General features: G+C 40.0%; 1 protein-coding gene across 2 annotated transcripts in view; it reads left to right on the forward strand.

Annotated features, from left to right (window-relative positions):
* The first annotated feature begins 2,432 nt into the window (after positions 1 to 2,432).
* ARHGAP5 (Rho GTPase activating protein 5) overlaps positions 2,433 to 19,229 on the forward strand; it is a 47,079-nt gene continuing 30,282 nt past the window's right edge. The window contains exons 1-3 of one of the 2 annotated variants that reach the window (XM_066551380.1): positions 2,433 to 2,672; positions 9,638 to 9,742; positions 13,174 to 17,073. In XM_066551380.1, the coding sequence (XP_066407477.1) occupies positions 13,351 to 17,073 (3,723 nt within the window). In that variant the 5' untranslated portion in view covers positions 2,433 to 2,672; positions 9,638 to 9,742; positions 13,174 to 13,350. The remainder of the gene's footprint in view (positions 2,673 to 9,637; positions 9,743 to 13,173; positions 17,074 to 19,229) is intronic. The other variant, XM_066551378.1, reaches the window with a different exon arrangement.

Here is a 19,229-nt window from a genome sequence, read left to right on the forward strand (position 1 = left end):
CTGATGTGAGGAAATCTATATGAAAATCAATTTCTGGCTTCACAGTCTTCCTGTGTTATATTAATTTTTGGAGGACTATTTAGGATCAGAGGAAGACAAATTAGCTGATCTAATTCTGCCTGAAAACCTGTTTTTTTCTTTTGACAAGGAGTGCTTTTGGAGCTGGTGGTGTGTCTTACCAGGGTAACAGGACAGCACAGGAAACCACTGGTGCCTATTGCCTTTTGTCTGGCTGCTGTGCATCCTTGTGAAGAGGGTCCCTCCACACTGTTTCCAACTGAGGCACTCCTCTCTGGCCTTGCACAATACAGGGTTGAGCTTGCTGCGAAAAACTTCCTGCTATTCCCAAGCCTATTCACCTTGCTGAGCTTTTTTTAAACTAAAATCAGGATCAAAGTAATTTCTACAATCAATTCCTACATGAGAGATCTCCTACATGATGGAGCTTTACCAAAATTCTCTAATATTAACTGTTTATGGTAATTAATACCTAAGAGAGTTTCAGAAAGATACAGATTTCCTTTAAATTTATGTTAAGCTAAGAAACCTCAAAAGTTTTTTTGTCGTATGAATATAAGCTTTTGATTCTGGTAAAGTGAAACGGGACTTTAACACTCCAAGGTACCTATTTGCAACAACCTGCCCCCTCAAACAACTCAAAATCAGGTAATTCAAATTAAAATTAAGTTCTGGTTTTATGCTTGTTTAGCTTGCTTTTCTGTCCTTTCTTTATTTTTAAAAAACTCTTGAGCAAATGCTGTGATTACAATGTCAAATAATTTTACATTTTTTAAATGTGGACCTACCTAAGGTGAGTATTTCTACAAATATTCTCATGTAATGCAATGTCCATGCTAGGCTGTTCAGTCATATTTAACACAAAATGGTTTAGCTAGTTAGGATTTTCTCAAAAATTCAAGTTTACGGGCAATGTGTCTTTAGAAAGGATCTGATGTTGTAAATCTTTTAATTTCCTAATTTTCAGATGTAAAAACCTTAAGATGTGCATACAGTATGTAAAATTGCACAGAATGAACCATATTGTTATTAAATATTATGATTACAAATATAACAGTCAAAACTTGGACTGTGCCAAGAATGAGTTTGCTAGTAAAATATTAATTTGTTCCTTTGTATGCATACATATAATCTTTATGTAATAAATGATGCACAGAATATGACGATCTTTAGTAATAAATGATGCACAGAATATGCATTTCCGTGTGCACAGAGATAAGGTGTATGTGTATGATGACCACAGATGTCCTGTTCCCTGTGGTGGATAGAATAGATTAGCACCTACTCACTAGCTCTTTTATGAGTGCCATGCCTCTCCTGCCAGTGCCTGAAGAAACCCAGCTCCAGAGGCAGGAGCACAAAGCTCCTCAGCCCCATCCCTGTGGGGTTGGGGTTTGTGTACAACCCTGGGGGGCTCTGAGAGTGTTAGGGGGATTTCACCTCCTGCAAGCCATGTGGGGACCACTCCGAGTGCCTGAGCTGCCTGGGGGGCTTAACCTCACTGCCAGGGTGTCCGGGGCCTGTTGTGCCCTTCGATGCAATGTCCTAGAGGGATTCCCAAGGTGCCAGTGCCTGGTGTGCCTGTGATGGAATGTTCTAGAGGGATTCCCAAGGTGCCAGTGCCTGGTGTGCCTGTGGTGGAATGTCCTAGAGGGATTCCCAAGGTGTCCAGGGCCTGGTGTGACCTGTGAAGGAATGTCCTACACATTGTCCCGCAAAGGTGGGTGTCCCACAGGCAGCCCCACTGCAGTGTTCTTTCTCTTTTTAATGATTAACAAATGAAAGAAGTGCTGTGTTACACTGGCTAAACATGGGAAATGTTGTGAAAACTTATAGGCAGCCGGACAGGAGAAGAGCTGGGGGCACAGGGCTGACCAAACCAGCATTTTGGAATCCCTTAATTCCATCCCGATCAACCGCCAATTTCCTTCCTTGCAGGCATCGCTGCTGGCTGTATGCTTAGCGTAGGCCCTAGCTTAGGCTGGCCGCCATCCGACAGTGCCGGTGGCCCGGGATCCAGCCCGTGGCCGCCTGCACACCTCGGAGCCGCTCTCACGCTGGGGCGCGGCGGCGTCCCGGCCTGCGCCGCTGCCGGAGGCGGGACTCGAACCGCGGTCCCCCTGACTCACGGCTCCCCGCGATACCCGCGCGGCCACCAGGGCAGGAGCGGGTGCGCGCCGCGCGCGCCCCCGCACGGGCCAGGGAGGAGGGGGGAGGCGGGGTGGCGCGCGTGCGCGCGCAGCTGGGTGCCGGCCGCGCGCGCCCTCCCAGGCTTCCCAGGGAATCCAGCGACAGCAGGAAGGGGCTCCTTCCCGCGCACGCGCAGCTGGCCGGGCGGGCGCGCGCTGAGCCGCGGCGGCGGGAGGGAGGGGGGAGGGGAGGGAAGCTGCTGAGGTAAAGTTAGGGGGAGAGAGAGACTCCGTCAGCCAAGCGAGAGCCGGGGAGGCTCGGCGGCCGCCATTACTGAGCGCCGGGGAGAGAGCGGAGAGGCGGGACGGGGCTGCGGCGGCCGGGAGCGCTCGGGAGCTGCGGGCCGGAGAGCGGAGAGAGCCCCGCGGGGAGGAGAAGCCGCCGGGGGCGCCGGCGTGGAGACAGCGTCCCGGGAATGCTGCCGCTCCCGCCGCCGCCGAGGAGCCGGATCCCGACGGCGCGAGGTGAGGGGAGGAATGCGGTCCCGTGGGAGCCGGCCCGGCCTGGAGCGGGGCGGCCGGCCCGGCAGGCGGAAGGGGAGCGGGGGGAGGAGGCGGCTGCAGCCCGGCGAGCCGGCGCGGCGGCCGCTGGCTGTAACCAGTTCGGAGGGCTGGGGCCGCGTGGGGAGCGGGCAGCGGCCCCGCACCCCCCGCCCGGCCCCCTCGGCCCCGCCGCGCCGCGGAGGGCAGGCGGGAAGGGCAGGGAGCGGGGTGCCTGGTCCCAGACAGGTGATGAAGGCCTGAGCAATGGGAGGGTCTGAGCCTGCTGTACGAGGCTGCCAGCTGGTCACGGCTCTCTAGGGAGGGAGGAAGGCAGGAAGGGGAGCTTCCCTGCTCCTCTCTTCTTCCTTCCTCATTCCCTTCTTCTGCCTAGTCCTTTAGCTTCCTCCCTTCTTCCATTCCCACTGCCTTTTCCCCCTTTTTTCCTTTCTCTGTACTTATTTTCCTCTTCATTACCCCCCAATACTCATTCACGCCTTCTCTGTTCTTTTCTTCCTCTACTAAATTTGAACAGTTGTCCATTCCCCTCCTCCTTCCTTTCACCTTCAAATATTGCTCGATATTAAATTTCAGAAAACTTCACTCTCCTAATGATGTGTGTGCATTTCTGTTTTTCCACCAGGTGGATTTTAAGGCTTTGGAATAGGGTAGCCAGTTGCAGTGTTGCAGCTTTCAAGCGTTTTGAATCCCTTCAACCAGCATAACCTTTAGACTCTCTCCACCCAAGGGAATCACCAGAGACATACAGATGTAATGCCGTGGTGTTGTAGCTATAGGACATAAGGAAACACTGCTTTAATTTGAAAAAGCAGGGCTATATAGTTATAAAAGGAAGACAATACTTGTCACCTTCTCCCCACAATACACCCCACCGCTCTGTACCCCCCTCTATTGCTCTTTCCAGTATCCCTTTTGATATCAGCGTGGAATATTTCCTTAATAAGTAGGAGGGGAACGATTTTAATCTAGACCAAAATAGGCCTGTGGGGGTATGTGTGTATTCTTTAGTTTAGTGTCATGCAGATAAACTGGTGGTTGTTTTTTTTTTTAATAAAGATCCTTGACAGAAATTTGAAAACTCTACACTGCAGAGTAAAAGCGGTAGAGAGAGAACAGCATTAGCTGGTCAATTGGCCGTCCATTTTAAACCTGTGCATTGAAGCCAATTGCAGCACTGATACTTGTATACTTACTTCCTAAAGAATGAGGAGTTAATAGGTGGCATTTTTGTCAGTTGTGCTGTCTTACCTTGTGAAGAGTCTTCCGCATGAGAGTTGTTTTCGGCAGTGACATCAGTGACCAGAGTTAACTGCCTTCTGATACTTATTTATAGTACATATCTGAAGTAAGGGCATTACAAATATTCATCCAGGTGCATTTTTGTAAGGGTTTACTTTCATTTTTTGTGCTGCTTTGAAAATTATTTTTAAGAAGTGCTAAAATTCTTAAAATTCTATTTATAGTATTCTATTAAAACTCTCTTACTAGAGCTCAAAAAGTATGATTGAATGTAAGGGGTTATTTTAAAGTCTGTAGTACCTAAAGTATGGGAAATTGTTTAAGCATTTGTTACCTTACCACTAACTTGTTTCAGCATAAGTTGCTTATAAGTGTGGAACATACTGAGCTGAAATAGCATTTCCCCCCTGAAGTATCCCTATCTAAAGCAGCTGCCATTGTTGTAAAATTGTAAATAATTGCAACCAAATACCACTCCCTGGTATTGGACTTTACTTTAGCTAAGGTGTTGCATGTGTAACATAATCCAATTAAATACTTTAGGCTCAGACTAAATTGTTTTAAAATGCTATATTTAGCACTAACAGAACCAAATGCTCCACATGTTTTTCAAGCTATGTGCTTTCCTAAAGCTGTAGGTGATTTTTTTCCATTTGCAGACTTCGTAGAAAAGAAAAGCACTGATCATAATAATAGATTGTTCTGTGTAAGTTTCCCTGTTGGGACTTGTTATTTGAGTAGATTATTAAACATAATGGAATTATTTTTGCACTAAGATATGACAAGGATGCTGACGCTATCTTAAGGCTTCCAAAAGTACTTTCTTGACACGAGATAAATCCCATGTAGTGGCATCCTTCAGGAATATTTCTCATAAAACTTCACAAAGCACTCCTCATCACTCCGTGTGGCAGGCTGCTCCGCGGTGTGTCCTTAGGATTCTGTGCAGGAGGCGTTCTTGGGGGGTGACCTTCTCCGGGAGCCGAGCGCCCATCGCGGAGTGCTGCTGGCACGGTTGCGTCGTGCGAACTGAAAACTGAAAACAGCCCCGTTTGTGGCCATGACGTAGCCGTGCGAGCGAGCCCGCGGTGCATTCCTGCTCGGTGATAAGGCAGGAATGCTTTCCAGAGGGGCCTGCGTCCCGCGGCCGGCGAGGCGCTGCCGCCAGGGGGCTTCGGCCGCGCCGCGCCCCCCGCCCGCCCGGCTGAGGGGTCCCGCTCACCCCGGGAGCTCCGGATTAGCGCTCCCGGGGCTTTTTCCTCCCCTGGATCCGTGTTACGTCTCTCCTAATGGGCACACAAAATACTTAATCGCTCTTTAATCACTCTTTGTTTGGTTGGTTCTTTTTTTCTTTTTTACTCTGGGAATTTTTAGCCTAAAGGTCAGTGTGAGTGAGCTGGAAGAGTATTGCATTTTATAGATTATTGTTTGAACCATCTCATCACTTCCTTGTATTTACAGATTTGGTGAAATATTTAAAGAAAAACGAGTTTGTAATTCCTAGTAAGAAAATCTGAAACAATTGTGAAGTTATTTTGAATTTGCATGTCAACTGTGTTTTTCTAGTACATCTCTTGGAAAACAAAATAATTAATCTGTGGCTAGTTCTGCACATTACATTTTGTGGTAAATAAATGTTGTTTCTTTGGCTTTGAGTTAAAATTCCCACGCATTTTTGCAGTTCTGCATCAGTTGACATTCAAACATGACAGAAGAATGTTTGCATTTAAAAAAGCAAAACCAATACCTGCATGCACAATTTTTGGAAAAGTATATATAGTTGCATTTTGGCATTTATTCGTTTAAGATGGCTAATTTTTATGCGGAACATTATTTGCTGCTTATATATGCCATTTCCCTTTCTCATTTAGTAATTTTAAAAAGGGGTTGACCAGTGTTGCTTTACACAGGTAGAAATGACACATACAGCTTGTACAAGGTCAAACAACAAACTAAGCTTAATGGTGTTGAGTCCTGGATTCTATACTGCAGTTGCTCATGAAGTAAAATAATATGAAATGATCCAGATCTGTGGATCAGTAAAATTAGTTGTAGTTGCCCATACCAGGATGTAAATTTTTCTTGGTTTTTTCTCCCAGGAAATGCATTTTAGCTTTTTTCTGTCCTTGCTTTGATCCCTCCTTTTTTGTCTACTTCCTCTTCTTTCTTCTATTTTTGTACGTTTTTTTTATGGATGCCCTTTGTAAAATTTCTCCATTAGTTCTTTTGTGTTTTTCCTGAGTATCTCCACAAATAAGCCTGATCGGGAGACTTGCCCTGAGAAACTTCTCTGATCACTCTGCATGTTTTTGATTGGAGCTTATCCTGTGCGAAAAGAATTAAGAATTTATTTCTTCTGTAATCTTGCACTTTTCTCTCCTGTTAAAATACAGGCTTTGAAACTATATTGAATGCTTTCAGATAGTCAAAAATCTGAAAATAAGTAACTTGAGAGGCCTGAGTTCAGAATACTGCTGTGCTGGTAATTTGAACCTTTACACTTTACCTTTTTATTGTACCTTGATTTAATGTATGTAGCTTGGTTTGGTTTTTCTCTTGTTTGAGTTTTTTTTGTGGAGAGCAATAATGATAATAGATGCCCTGGGACTGCTAGATTCCACCTAAAGAATGATATTTTGAGTTCAGAAACAATATTTAGGCTCTGATATTATTTTGTGTAATACATAGACAGTCTTCAGTGTATTATTAATAAAAGACATTTATTGAGCTTAGTAGGAACTAAGAGCTTTGAACTTCTGTTTTTAAACACAGTTTTTCTTTGCTTTATAATATGAAGTTGGCCAGCTGAGGTTTCTGTCTTTTTTTATTTTTAATACATTGATTACTTTGCTTTTGTATGGAGAGAATTATCTAGGCTACAGAACTCCTTTAGGGATTATAGTTGGCTGTCATACTAACCAAATCTGAAATGAGCAGCAGTTGGACTCATCCATTCTCATCCTGCATTTCCCTAGCACGATTAATCAGCGTATCACTTCAACTGAATTTCTTTTCAGCCAGAGGATCACTGTTGTCCCTTACTGTCTTGCTGTTGCTTGGTTGAGCTTAATTTCTGATAAGCAATCTGAATCATGTTTTTTCCCTGTTGGCTGATACTTGGGTAATTGTTGTATTTACCATTACTTATAAATAAGATTTCAAGTATGTTTAGTTAAGGTTCCCAGCACTTGTGAAGGCAAGAATGTTAGTGTGTTTGTAAAGCGGACAGGACACATTGTGTTAGGACCTCAACAGCCTTAAGTGATTTGAAATTGTTGATAAGGTGACATTGATATACTTTGGTTTCATTTTTGAAACAGATTTTCACCTGAAGGGAAGATTTCTTATACTTGCTTGAGTGAAAAAGATAACTCTTGGTAAATACTGAATGAGAAATGACAATGCTACATTTAAGGTACATCAACATTTTTTTTTTCCTAACTGGTTGTTGGAAGAGAAAACAGTGGAATTCTTACTCCGTTTTGGCTATAGTTACTGTTGTGCTGATAGATCTCAGATGTTAGGCACTGTAGTAAATGTTTTCCAATGCCAGGTTTTGGTTCTCGAAAAGTGTGAAGGGAGGAATGACTTGGTATAAAAACTTGGTGTCAGTAGTAACTTGAATCTGGAGCTGTAACTTTCTTGGAGTCATGATCTGTGTATTTTGAGTGCACAACGCTTTCAAACTTGTCCTCCAGACCATTTCAATGACACTTAATGTGTTTGAATTTACTTGATGATCTGCTGTAGAGGTTACAGTAAGTTTCTTTTGGTAAAGCAGACTGGGCTGTGATGGGCCTTTTATTCACATGTGCTTCTTTTTGCTTGGCCAGGTAATTTACAAACACAGTTGCAAGAGTATGCCGATTGAAACTAACCCCAGAAAACACTGATCCATAATCTGTTGTGTCTAGGCAACACTACAGAGCGAGTAAAGGACTTGTGGAAAACGCTCTATTTTCCCTGTTGGCAGACTGCTTAAATAGTTGATGGTCATAAGCAATTCTGTGGACTCTTTCAAACAACTTTTTTGCTTCAGCCATGGTAGGCCTAAAACATTTGTAGGTTCAGAAAGCAATTTTGGAGGATATTGAGAAATACTCAAGGGTATTTATCTGTAAGTGCTTTTCTTGACTGTGGACTCATCTACAAGTTCCTGTGCAGCCACAATTACTTAATACTGATAGATGATTAATTCTTCAAGTATTTATTACTTGCTAATAATATGGCATTCTATTCTAGTGTTTAGAGTTCAGCTTGGAAGACTTTAGGAAACATGTATTTGTAAATAGGGCTTTCTCTAGTGTCTTAATGTTTCTGACTGATGTTTTCGGGGCCTGTGTTTGAGCTTTCTCTTGTGGCACGGTCCCTCAAGCCTCAGATGCATTCTTGCAAGAGGAGACACTTTTCTCTCACTCTGTCTGCTCTTCCACATACTCTTGAGTTCTTCAGAGTCCCATTGTGTTTTTCCTCATGAGCAAGTATCTGCTCTGCTCAGGTAGCTGTGGATGTAGAGGAGTGCCACCGCTTGCAGGTAAGGGCAGGGAACAGGACATACTGCCTATCTTCTCTATCAAGTGATAGAATTTAGCACTGAAGCTCAGCCAGGCTTAATGCAGGACTGATACTCTTGAGACAGCTGCCTACTGATTTTGGTGTTCTTCTGTACCACCAGATTAGTTACTGTTGTATTGTTTATGAGTATTACCAAACCTTTTTTGTCCAAAGGAAAATTTACTAGAGAAAAGTGAATGTTATTCCCAAAGCAAAGTGAAATTATTAAGAATATAATTGTAAATGGCAAAACAAGAAATAGGTCTGTTGTTTTGATGTAGTATTTAGCACATATACAGCGTGGTGCTGCATCTTGCTTAACAATGGCACCTTTCCTTAGTTGAAAATGGCTTACATAATATTCCAGTGCAAGTGCCTAAAGTTCCTTTCCTGTTCTGCATCACAGTGTGTGGATCACCAGGCTGGCAAAGTCTGGGTTTTGTGTGGATGCAAAGGGAAGAACAGTGGAAGAGAATTGGTTTTGATTACTTTATAGTAGCATCCCTGCAGTGAGATCAGCACTTAAAAGGGTTATATTAATAATTTGTATCCTAGTTGAGAGTTCAAAATCTTCAAATACAGTTATACTTAAAATAGCTGATTCGTCACAGTTTATGAGTCCTTTTAATTTAGAAGTGGTGGTAAAAGGGTTTTGATGTAGAATGTACCTTTTTCTTATTAATAGAATATATATGCATAGACATACATTTGTTTAATATATTTTGTACTTATGACTATACCAACTTCATCTTGCAAACCTGTGTTCTAAACACTTTAGAATTCCAAATTATTCTACAAGTAATTAGTGATTTTTATAGCTCATATTTTATATGTTATCTGAGAAACTACATTAATTGTTTTCATAACAGGCTTCTACAGCCTAGATATTGTTGAAGTATCAAGTTGAAATTCAAATCAAGATCACTTATGAACTCTGCCCTCTCTCAAATATTAATAGGTGTGCTTACAGGATTTAAACCCCCCAAATTTAGACAAAGACCAGCTTGAGTTTTGTTAATGGGTTTAAAATAAAGAGAACAATCCTCATGCATAGGTGAAGTGTTATACCTTCTCTGATTGCTGCTTCTTTCTTCATAAACTTGAAACTTTTAATGGTTCTTATTTTTTGTTTTCAGATCCCTCAGGGAAGGACTTGCTGAAGGGCACTGTTTAAATGTGTGGCATTACTGCAGGAAGATCGCAGCAGGAGAGTCATCTTGCTTTGCACCTCTTTCCTAAGGGTAAGTTTGGGCTTTAGACCTTTATAATGTGTTTAAAAGTGGGTAAATAAATACCCTTATTTACTTTATAACTACGCTTGGAAATCTAAAAGTCTGTAGAGATAAGGTCCTACAGTGCATCTGTAGATGGTCACAGATTCTTCCTGCAGTGATGTCAGATGCTTTGTATTATTTTCAGTCCTAAGATTGAAATTAGCTGGGGAAATCAAACAACCTCTCCTTTGAATCTGTAACAAAGGTGGGGGGGAGGGTTAGATGAATCGTAGTGTTTACAATTTGTTATAATTGAATTAAGCAGATTGAACTAAGATAATGGAACGAATTTACAATGAATTTCCAGTGTGCATGCTTTAAAACAGTACAAAACGATAAAGTAAATTTACATTAGTGGTATAGTCAAATGGAAAATCTTCCATTTGGAGAACAGTTTAATGATGATTACATATTAAATGTGAAGCCATTATAATGTCAGATTTTTTACCAGTTTTATTACTTAATTAACATAGATTTTGTTCTGTGACTTGTACAATCAGTGCAAAGTAGGAACTGTATTTAAAAAAAAAACCCCAAAAACAAACCCACGCTGGTTTTAAATATCTTTAGTGATTCAGCTTCTACTATGGTTAAAATATTTCATGTCAGAACTTTAATGAGAGACTGATGTGTTTGTTCTCCCTTTCTCAGTGTCTCCCTTCACCTTACTCTTTGTACTTACTTGCTTAAAAATGTATCGATTTAACAAAACATTTTGTAGATGGAGGAGGAACAACTTTTGCTACTGAGGATGTAGAGTATCTGAAAGTATCGATTGTTTCTTATAAACTAATTGCAAATTGACAGTGTCTTCCTGATGAAATGAAGTAATCATGTGGATGAAGATTTTTGTGTTCTAGTTTAGTCCACATGAAATCTGTATTGTGCTGTGGCAAACAGAAAACATTTTATAGTGGAAGTGCTGACTGAATTTCTCATTCTAGCAGTTTGAATGATGCTACTATGATAAGCTTTGCTTTAGAAAGAAAACACTGGGTTTATTTGTAGTAATATAAATACTGCTTGTAAAGGATGTTATTTTTGCTAAGTATTTTTGTTCCTGGAGCCATTTTCTGTTAGGTCCAAATTCTGTGTTTTAAGAATATAATAAACACAGTGGAAACAGTGAGAAGAAAAATTTAAAATATGACTTGTCTTTCTGAATGGGTCTTTGAGTAATCTTATTTAACTGAAAAAGAATTCTAAAATCTGGCATAAAAGTTTCAGTTTTTGCAATATAAAAGCTCTTGAGTATGTTCACCTTCATTTTGTAATGAAGTTGATACTTACTTCCTAAAAAAAGTACTTTCCTTTTCTGTGATTTCCATAACAAACAGCTGGTTTTATGTATGTAGTTTGTATTTTATATTTTGGTTAGTTAATTGTTGCAAAGCAGGACAAAGTATATAACATAAAATTGATGCTTGTTATACTTTCATTCTGATAAGGACTATTTATAGGTTTATTTAAGTACATTTGTGTTGTTACTTTGTAATCTACAAATGTAAAAGCAAATATGTTAGGTACAATAGTAACTGCCTTTCTTTTATAGTGCCATGTAATAGTTGTCTTTTTACCGAGAAAATGAGAAGTATTTTTATAAAAATATTTTCAGAGAGGATAGAAGAGTGTAGGTTGGAAGAGACTTCTGAATGTCATCTTGTCCAGCCTCCCTGCTCAAGCAGGCTCACCTGGGGCAGGTTGCCAAGATCTGGGTCCAGATGTCTTTTGATTACCTTTAGTGCAGGAGCCTTTACAACTTCCCTGGGCAAACTAGGCCAGTGCTCAGTCACCCTCACAATAAAAGAAAGTGTTTCCTGATGTTCATATGGCATCTTCTGTATTTTAATCTGTGCCCATTACCTCCTGTCTTGTTCCTGGGCACCAGGAAAAGAGTTTGGCTCTGCCTTCTTTTCACCTTTCCCCCAAATATTTGTACACATTGATGAGATCTTCCCTTAGTCTTCTCTTTGCCAGGTTGAACAGTCCTGGCCTTTTCTTAAATGAGAGCTGCTGTGGTGCTTTAGCCCCTTGCTGGATTCTCCAGTTGCTCGGGATCTCTCCTGTACTGTGGAACTGGACACAGTGCATCAGGTGTGGCCTTACCAGTGCTGCAAAGAGGGGAAGGTTAACCTGCCTTGACCTGCTGGCACTGCTTTGTCTAATGCTGCCCAGGGTGCTCTTAGCCTTGTTTGCCAGGTGCACACTGCTGGATGGTGTTTGTGTCCTCTGGGACCCCCTTGTCTCCCTCTGGACAGCTGCTCTTCAGGTGGCTGCCCCCAGCATGTACTGGTACATGGCTTATTCCTCCCTGCAGGCAGGACTGTATCATTTGCTCCTCCTAATTTTTTCATCAGCAAACTTGCTGAGAATACATTCTCCCCCATCATCCAAGTTGTTAATGAAGATACTGAGCAGTATTGGACCCAGTACTGGCCTGCAGAGTGCACTGCTGGTTACTGGCCCCCAAGTAGATTTCATGCTACTTGTCACCATCTCTGGGACCAGTCATATGGATATTCAGTTTTTTCCATCTTCCTCATAGTGTAATTGATTCAAAACCAGCAAATGCATTTCCATCTGCAGTATGCATGCAAGTAAAGTCTTCTATTAATAACTGAGAGTTAGTGGTAATTGTTATAATTGATGACAGCTTCAATAAAGCCACAAGAACCTCGTAGTAATTCTGTAAAACTTTGAAAGTAGATATAGTAGTTTTTGTTTCCAGTTAATAGAAGTTTGTTTTTTCATAGAGACAGAAGGAATGAAACAACAGCATTGTAGTCTTAAAATCTATACATAAGTCGTATTTGTATGATTGTGTATTTCTATAGAATTCCTGTTTGAAACATTACCTTAAAAGCAGTTTGCTGTTGGTATACAAATCAAGTAGTCTGCTTCTGGATATAGGTAGCAGCTGGGGCATGTGGCCAACTGCCTGCTTTTACAGCTACTTGTTTTGACATTTCCTTTACTGCAACCTAAGCTCAAACCTACAAATGCACGCAAAAGTAATGTTATTCTTACAGATGAGCATGATACCTAGTAAAAATTTGAGTGTGAATAGAAGTGCATGAATATTAGGTTGGGTTTAGTGGTTTGGGAGTTTGGGTGTGGGTTTTCTTTTTTTTTAGAAGTATGCTGCTCAGCTATCAAAAAACTGACAAACTACTACTAAACTGTGCCTGAAATCTGTTTCTTTTAAATCTGTAGTATAAATAGCATTAGCATTACTGAATTATGAATTTATGATCTCATTCAAAGTAGTTGTAGAATTTTCATATACACAAAAAATCAGGGTCATCAAGCTGCACAAGTGCTTCTTAAAATGTCTTTTCCCTCATGAATATTACAAAGAAATACCTGCAGTCTTGATTTTTCTTTCTCTGTATTTTTAGGAAGATGATGCTCCTTGTCCAAGTTATCTGAGGTTCTCTTAATCACAAGCTGAAGCAGGAACAACTAAAGGCGATTTCTGGAACCCTGGATATACAATTCAAATTTGTAGGAATTTTTTCCAGAATGAAAACCACATACAGTTACCTTGATAATTGCAAAAGGATGAGAGGAAAGTTATGATGGCAAAAAACAAAGAGCCACGCCCCCCATCTTATGCTGTTAGTGTTGTTGGACTGTCTGGAACTGAAAAGGATAAAGGTAATTGTGGAGTTGGAAAGTCATGTTTGTGCAATAGATTCGTTCGTTCGAAAGCAGATGAATATTATCCTGAGCATACCTCTGTGCTTAGCACAATTGACTTTGGAGGAAGAGTTGTTAACAATGATCACTTTTTGTACTGGGGTGACGTAACACAAAGTGGTGAGGATGGAATTGAGTGCAGAATTCACGTAATTGAGCAGACTGAGTTCATTGATGATCAGACTTTCTTGCCTCATCGGAGTACGAATTTACAACCTTACATAAAACGTGCAGCTGCCTCCAAACTGCAGTCCGCAGAAAAACTAATGTACATTTGCACAGATCAGCTAGGCTTGGAGCAAGACTTTGAGCAAAAACAAATGCCTGAAGGGAAATTAAACATAGATGGATTTTTATTGTGCATTGATGTAAGCCAAGGATGCAATAGGAAGTTTGATGATCAACTTAAATTTGTGAATAATCTTTATATCCAGCTCTCAAAATCTAAAAAACCCATAATAATAGCGGCAACAAAATGTGACGAATGTGTGGATCATTATCTGCGAGAGGTTCAGGCCTTTGCTTCAAATAAGAAGAACCTTGTGGTTGTGGAAACATCAGCAAGATTCAATGTCAATGTTGAAACGTGTTTTACTGCACTGGTACAAATGATGGATAAAACTCGTGGTAAACCTAAAATAATCCCCTATCTGGATGCCTATAAAACTCAAAGACAGTTAGTTGTTACGGCAACAGATAAGTTTGAAAAACTTGTCCAAACTGTGAGAGACTATCATGCAACTTGGAAAACTGTTAGCAACAAACTGAAAAACCACCCTGATTATGAGGAGTACATCAATTTGGAAGGAACAAAAAAGGCCAAAAATACATTTTCAAAACACATAGAGCAACTTAAACAGGAACATATTAGAAAGAGAAAAGAAGAATACATTAATGCATTGCCACGAGCTCTTAATACTCTTCTATCAAATCTTGATGAGATTGAACTTTTGAGCTGGTCAGAAGCCTTGAAGGTAATGGAGAAAAGGCCTGACTTCCAGTCCTGTTTTGTAGTGCTTGAAAAAACACCCTGGGATGAAACTGACCACATAGATAAAGTGAATGACAGAAGGATTCCATTTGACCTTCTCAATACCCTAGAGGCAGAAAAAGTTTATCAAAACCATGTTCAGCATCTTATATCTGAAAAAAGGAGGGTTGAAATGAAAGAGAAATTCAAAAAGACTCTTGAGAAAATCCAATTCATTTCACCCGGACAGCCATGGGAAGAAGTTATATGTTTTGTGGTGGAGGATGAAGCATTCAAATACATCACTGATGGAGATAGTAAGGAAGTGTATGCTAGGCATCAGAGGGAGATTGTTGAAAAAGCCAAAGAGGAGTTTCAGGAAATGCTTTTTGAACATTCAGAGTTATTTTACGATCTGGATCTTAATGCAACACCAAGTACAGATAAGATGAGTGAAATTCACGCAGTTCTGAGTGAAGAACCTAGATACAAAGCTTTACAGAAACTTGCACCTGATAGAGAATCTCTTCTGCTTAAACATATAGGATTTGTTTATCACCCAACTAAAGAAACCTGTCTCAGTGGCCAAAACTGCATGGACATAAAAGTAGAAGAGTTGCTTGCCAACAGTCTTCTGCAACAGGACCACGGACGCTCAAATTTATACCACGATAGTGCCAACATTGATAAAATCAATCTTTTCATTTTGGGCAAAGATGGCCTTGCACAAGAATTGGCAAATGAAATTCGGACACAATCCACTGATGATGAATATGCATTAGATGGAAAAATATATGAACTAGATCTTAGGCCAGTTGATGCCAAATCCCCATACTTGCTGACTCAGTTGTGGACCTCAGCCTTCAAACCGCATGGTTGTTTCTGCGTGTTTAACTCTATTGAATCACTGACTTTTATTGGGGAGTGCATTGCAAAAATAAGGGCTGAAGCATCACAGATAAGGAGAGACAGGTATATGGCTAATCTTTCATTTACATTAATACTGGCTAACCAGAGGGACAGTGTTAGCAAGAATCTACCTATTCTGAGGCATCAGGGACAGCAATTGGCTAACAAGTTACAGTGTCCTTTTGTAGATGTGCCTGCTGGTACATACCCACGCAAGTTTAATGAGGCCCAAATAAAACAAGCTCTGAGAGGAGTACTGGAAGCCGTTAAACACAATTTTGATGTTGTAAGTCCAGTTCCCACCATTAAAGATCTGTCAGAAGCTGACTTAAGGATTGTCATGTGTGCCATGTGTGGCGATCCGTTCAGTGTGGATCTTATTCTTTCACCTTTCCTCGATTCTCACTCCTGTAGTGCTGCTCAGGCTGGCCAGAATAATTCTTTAATGCTTGATAAAATAATAGGTGAAAAGAGACGTCGAATACAGATAACTATATTATCATATCATTCTTCCATTGGTGTAAGGAAAGATGAACTTGTTCATGGATACATACTGGTCTATTCTGCAAAGCGAAAGGCATCCATGGGAATGCTTCGGGCATTTCTTTCTGAAGTTCAGGATACAATTCCTGTCCAGTTGGTGGCTGTTACTGATAGCCAGGCAGACTTCTTCGAGAATGAGGCAATCAAGGAACTCATGACTGAAGGAGAACACATAGCAACAGAAATTACTGCTAAGTTTACAGCTTTATATTCATTATCTCAATATCATCGTCAAACTGAGGTTTTCACATTGTTCTTCAGTGATGTATTAGAGAAGAAAAACATGATTGAGAGTTCCTACATGTCAGACAGCACAAGGGAATCAACACATACAAGTGAAGATGTTTTTCCAAGGTCTCCGAGAGGAGGTTCCCTTGACTATAATTACCCAGATTCAGAGGATGATGCTGAAGGACCGCCGCCTTACAGTCCAATTGGTGATGATGTAAGGTTACTTCCAGCACCTAGTGATCGTTCAAAGTACCGACTGGATTTGGAAGGAAATGAGTATCCTGTTCACAGTACACCAATCAATTGTCATGACCATGAACGCAACCATAAAGTGCCTCCTCCGATAAAACCGAAACCGCTTGTTCCAAGAACCAATGTGAAAAAACTGGACCCTAACCTCCTGAAAACAATTGAGGCAGGTATTGGCAAAAACCCCAGGAAACAGCCTTCTCGAGTGCCTGCAGCACCTCCAGAAGATACAGACCAATCTGACAACTATGCTGAGCCTATTGACACAATTTACAAACATAAAGGCTTTGCAGATGACATCTATGCGGTTCCAGAGGATAGTCAGAATCGTATTATTAAAGTTCGAAACTCAATTGTTATAAATACCCAAGGTGAAGAAGAAAATGGGTTTTCTGATAGAGTATCCAAAAGTCATGGGGAAAGAAGACCTTCAAAATACAAGTACAAGTCAAAGACACTGTTCAGCAAAGCCAAGTCTTACTATAGGAGAACCCATTCGGATGCAAGTGATGACGAGGCTTTTACCACCTCTAAAGGTAAAAGAAAAGGAAGGCATCGTGGAAGTGAAGAAGACCCACTTCTTTCACCTGTTGAAACATGGAAGGGTGGCATAGATAATCCTGCTATTACATCGGACCAAGAATTGGATGAGAAAAAAATGAAAAAGAAACCCCACAAAGTAAAAGAAGATAAGAAGGTAAGTCAATTAATTTAAATTTTATTTACAACTTCTGGTGCATTGTAAAATGGGAAGAGACAAAATATCCAAGAGTTACACCCTCATTTGAAGCAGGTGCTTTAAAATTTTCAAACTATATTTGTTTGATTTTTTTATCTTAAGTTCCTATTAAGTTGCTTGGAACTAGCAAACCTCAGTAAATGATATCGTTTGTCTATCAATATAGTCAGCTATTCAATAAATGTCAGTTATTTTCATCTCTGCTTACATGTAGAGGCTTCCTTCCTTTTGAGAAAGGTGCTGTGGTTTTTTTAAGGAAAAAGCTGCTTTGTGAGTTCTTGAGTAGAACCAGTTTTTTCAGTTGTTGCAATTTTTGCTATTGGAATGAGGTTGAGGGCTGGTGAATGAAAGGAGTGATTTCTTTTTAATTCTAAAAAGCAAACCATATATAGTAGTTCTACTGACTGCTGCATTTTCCTAGTGTGGGCAAACAGGTAATCAAGTTGAAAGTTGTACTACCTTTATGGTTCTCTATAAAAACAGAATAAAGGGAACAAAACAGGGAAATAAAGGGAAAATAATAGTTGCAGTTTCCTTGAAAAATGTTTCATCTTCATGCTTGAGTGTTACTTATTTTTTGACTGGCTTTGTGGTGTGGATTCTGGATGTACATTCTTTATAGTTTAGATTTTCATTTTAGGCCAGCAGTCATTGTGTTAGGTATAGTTTTGACATGAAATATGGAGTGTTCCTGATCAGTTAGATATTTTCTTTCTTGTCTCAAAATAATCTGACCTTTGTAATATTATCTTTTGTAGCATTTTTAAAATGTCACTTTTTTAGCTTAAATCTGATGGTACTTGAATAGCAGAAATAAGTTTTGTTAAAGTAGAGCATAGTTAAATTTAACTAATAGATGAAATTCTTGCTGGTATGCAGCTGTGATTTGAATTACACATGACTTATTTAAAGGCCACTAAATTTTCTCAAGGCTTACTCATATGCATGGATAATGATGTCTTATGGGTATAAAATCATATGGTTAAAAATACTTTGAAGTTATTCTTTTGGAGAAACTTAGAATTTAAAAAAAAGTATAATTTATATACTTTTCATAGAATCATTGATAATATCCAGAGTTGAAAGGAACCCATAAAAGTCATTGAGTCCAGCTTCTGGACTCCTTTTGTTTTAAATAATCTTTCTACATAGAAATCAAAATGCAGTTGCATAATCTTCCTACTGTTGCAGCTGTGTTGAGTTGAAAGCAACTTACTCTGAGTTGAATATATTTGTGTTAAACTGAGTAGATTACTGTAGTGGGGGGTCTTCCTAAAATTGTCACAAAATCCCCCAATTGCTCTTACAAAGCTTCTACTTCTCGTTTTGGCCTGTTGAGAAGAAGCCTAAGTTGGGAGTTTCAGGCTGTTTTAATTCTTGCAGTGGATAAGTTTCTTGAAGAGTAGAATTGTTTTAAATTTGGGTTGGTTGGTGATTTGTTGGTTATGGGAGTGTTTTTTTCTGAGGGAGGGTGCTGTATTTTACTCACAAGTAGCAAAGCTGCTACTATTAAATGAGTAAAAGCTCTTAATAATTGTGGACATTATTGTAATTGAGAAAGCAAATTTGACTTGATAGCTCAAATGTTTGCAATTTTTCAAAGTATCTTGAGTGCTCAGTGCTTTTGATAAGTAGTGACTTCTCTGTGTGTTGACTTGAATGAAGTTGATGTTAGAGTAGTTCCAGTTCAAGTGAGTCATTCTAGTTCATTATCTGTTTCTTTGGGTTTTTTAGCAGTTAATTTTATTTCAGAAGAGATGCAGATTTCTAGTTTTGGAACTTCTTCTGCATGTTTTCCTGTGTTGTTTTGGATGAGTGACTAGTAGTCTTTTATTACAGAAACACAAAAATTATTCAAATTATGTTGTCCTTGTCAAGTGTTATTTGGTCCTTGCAAAAGATGTTAGTGCACCACTATTTACAGACTGCTTGATGGGTTTTCTTGAGAACTGTGACCCCTTGAATATGAAAGAGGTAAATAGAGCTTGTGTATTTCTTTCTGGCTATTTCTTAAATCTCTTACTGATACTTTTTCTGAATTTTTCAGCTCTATGTAAAGGGAAAATAGGGTACATGTGTAACTATTCTTGCTTTAATTATAGTGATTCTGAAGT

Source organism: Molothrus aeneus, chromosome 6 (assembly GCF_037042795.1).
Source record: "Molothrus aeneus isolate 106 chromosome 6, BPBGC_Maene_1.0, whole genome shotgun sequence".
Lineage (NCBI taxonomy): Eukaryota > Metazoa > Chordata > Aves > Passeriformes > Icteridae > Molothrus > Molothrus aeneus.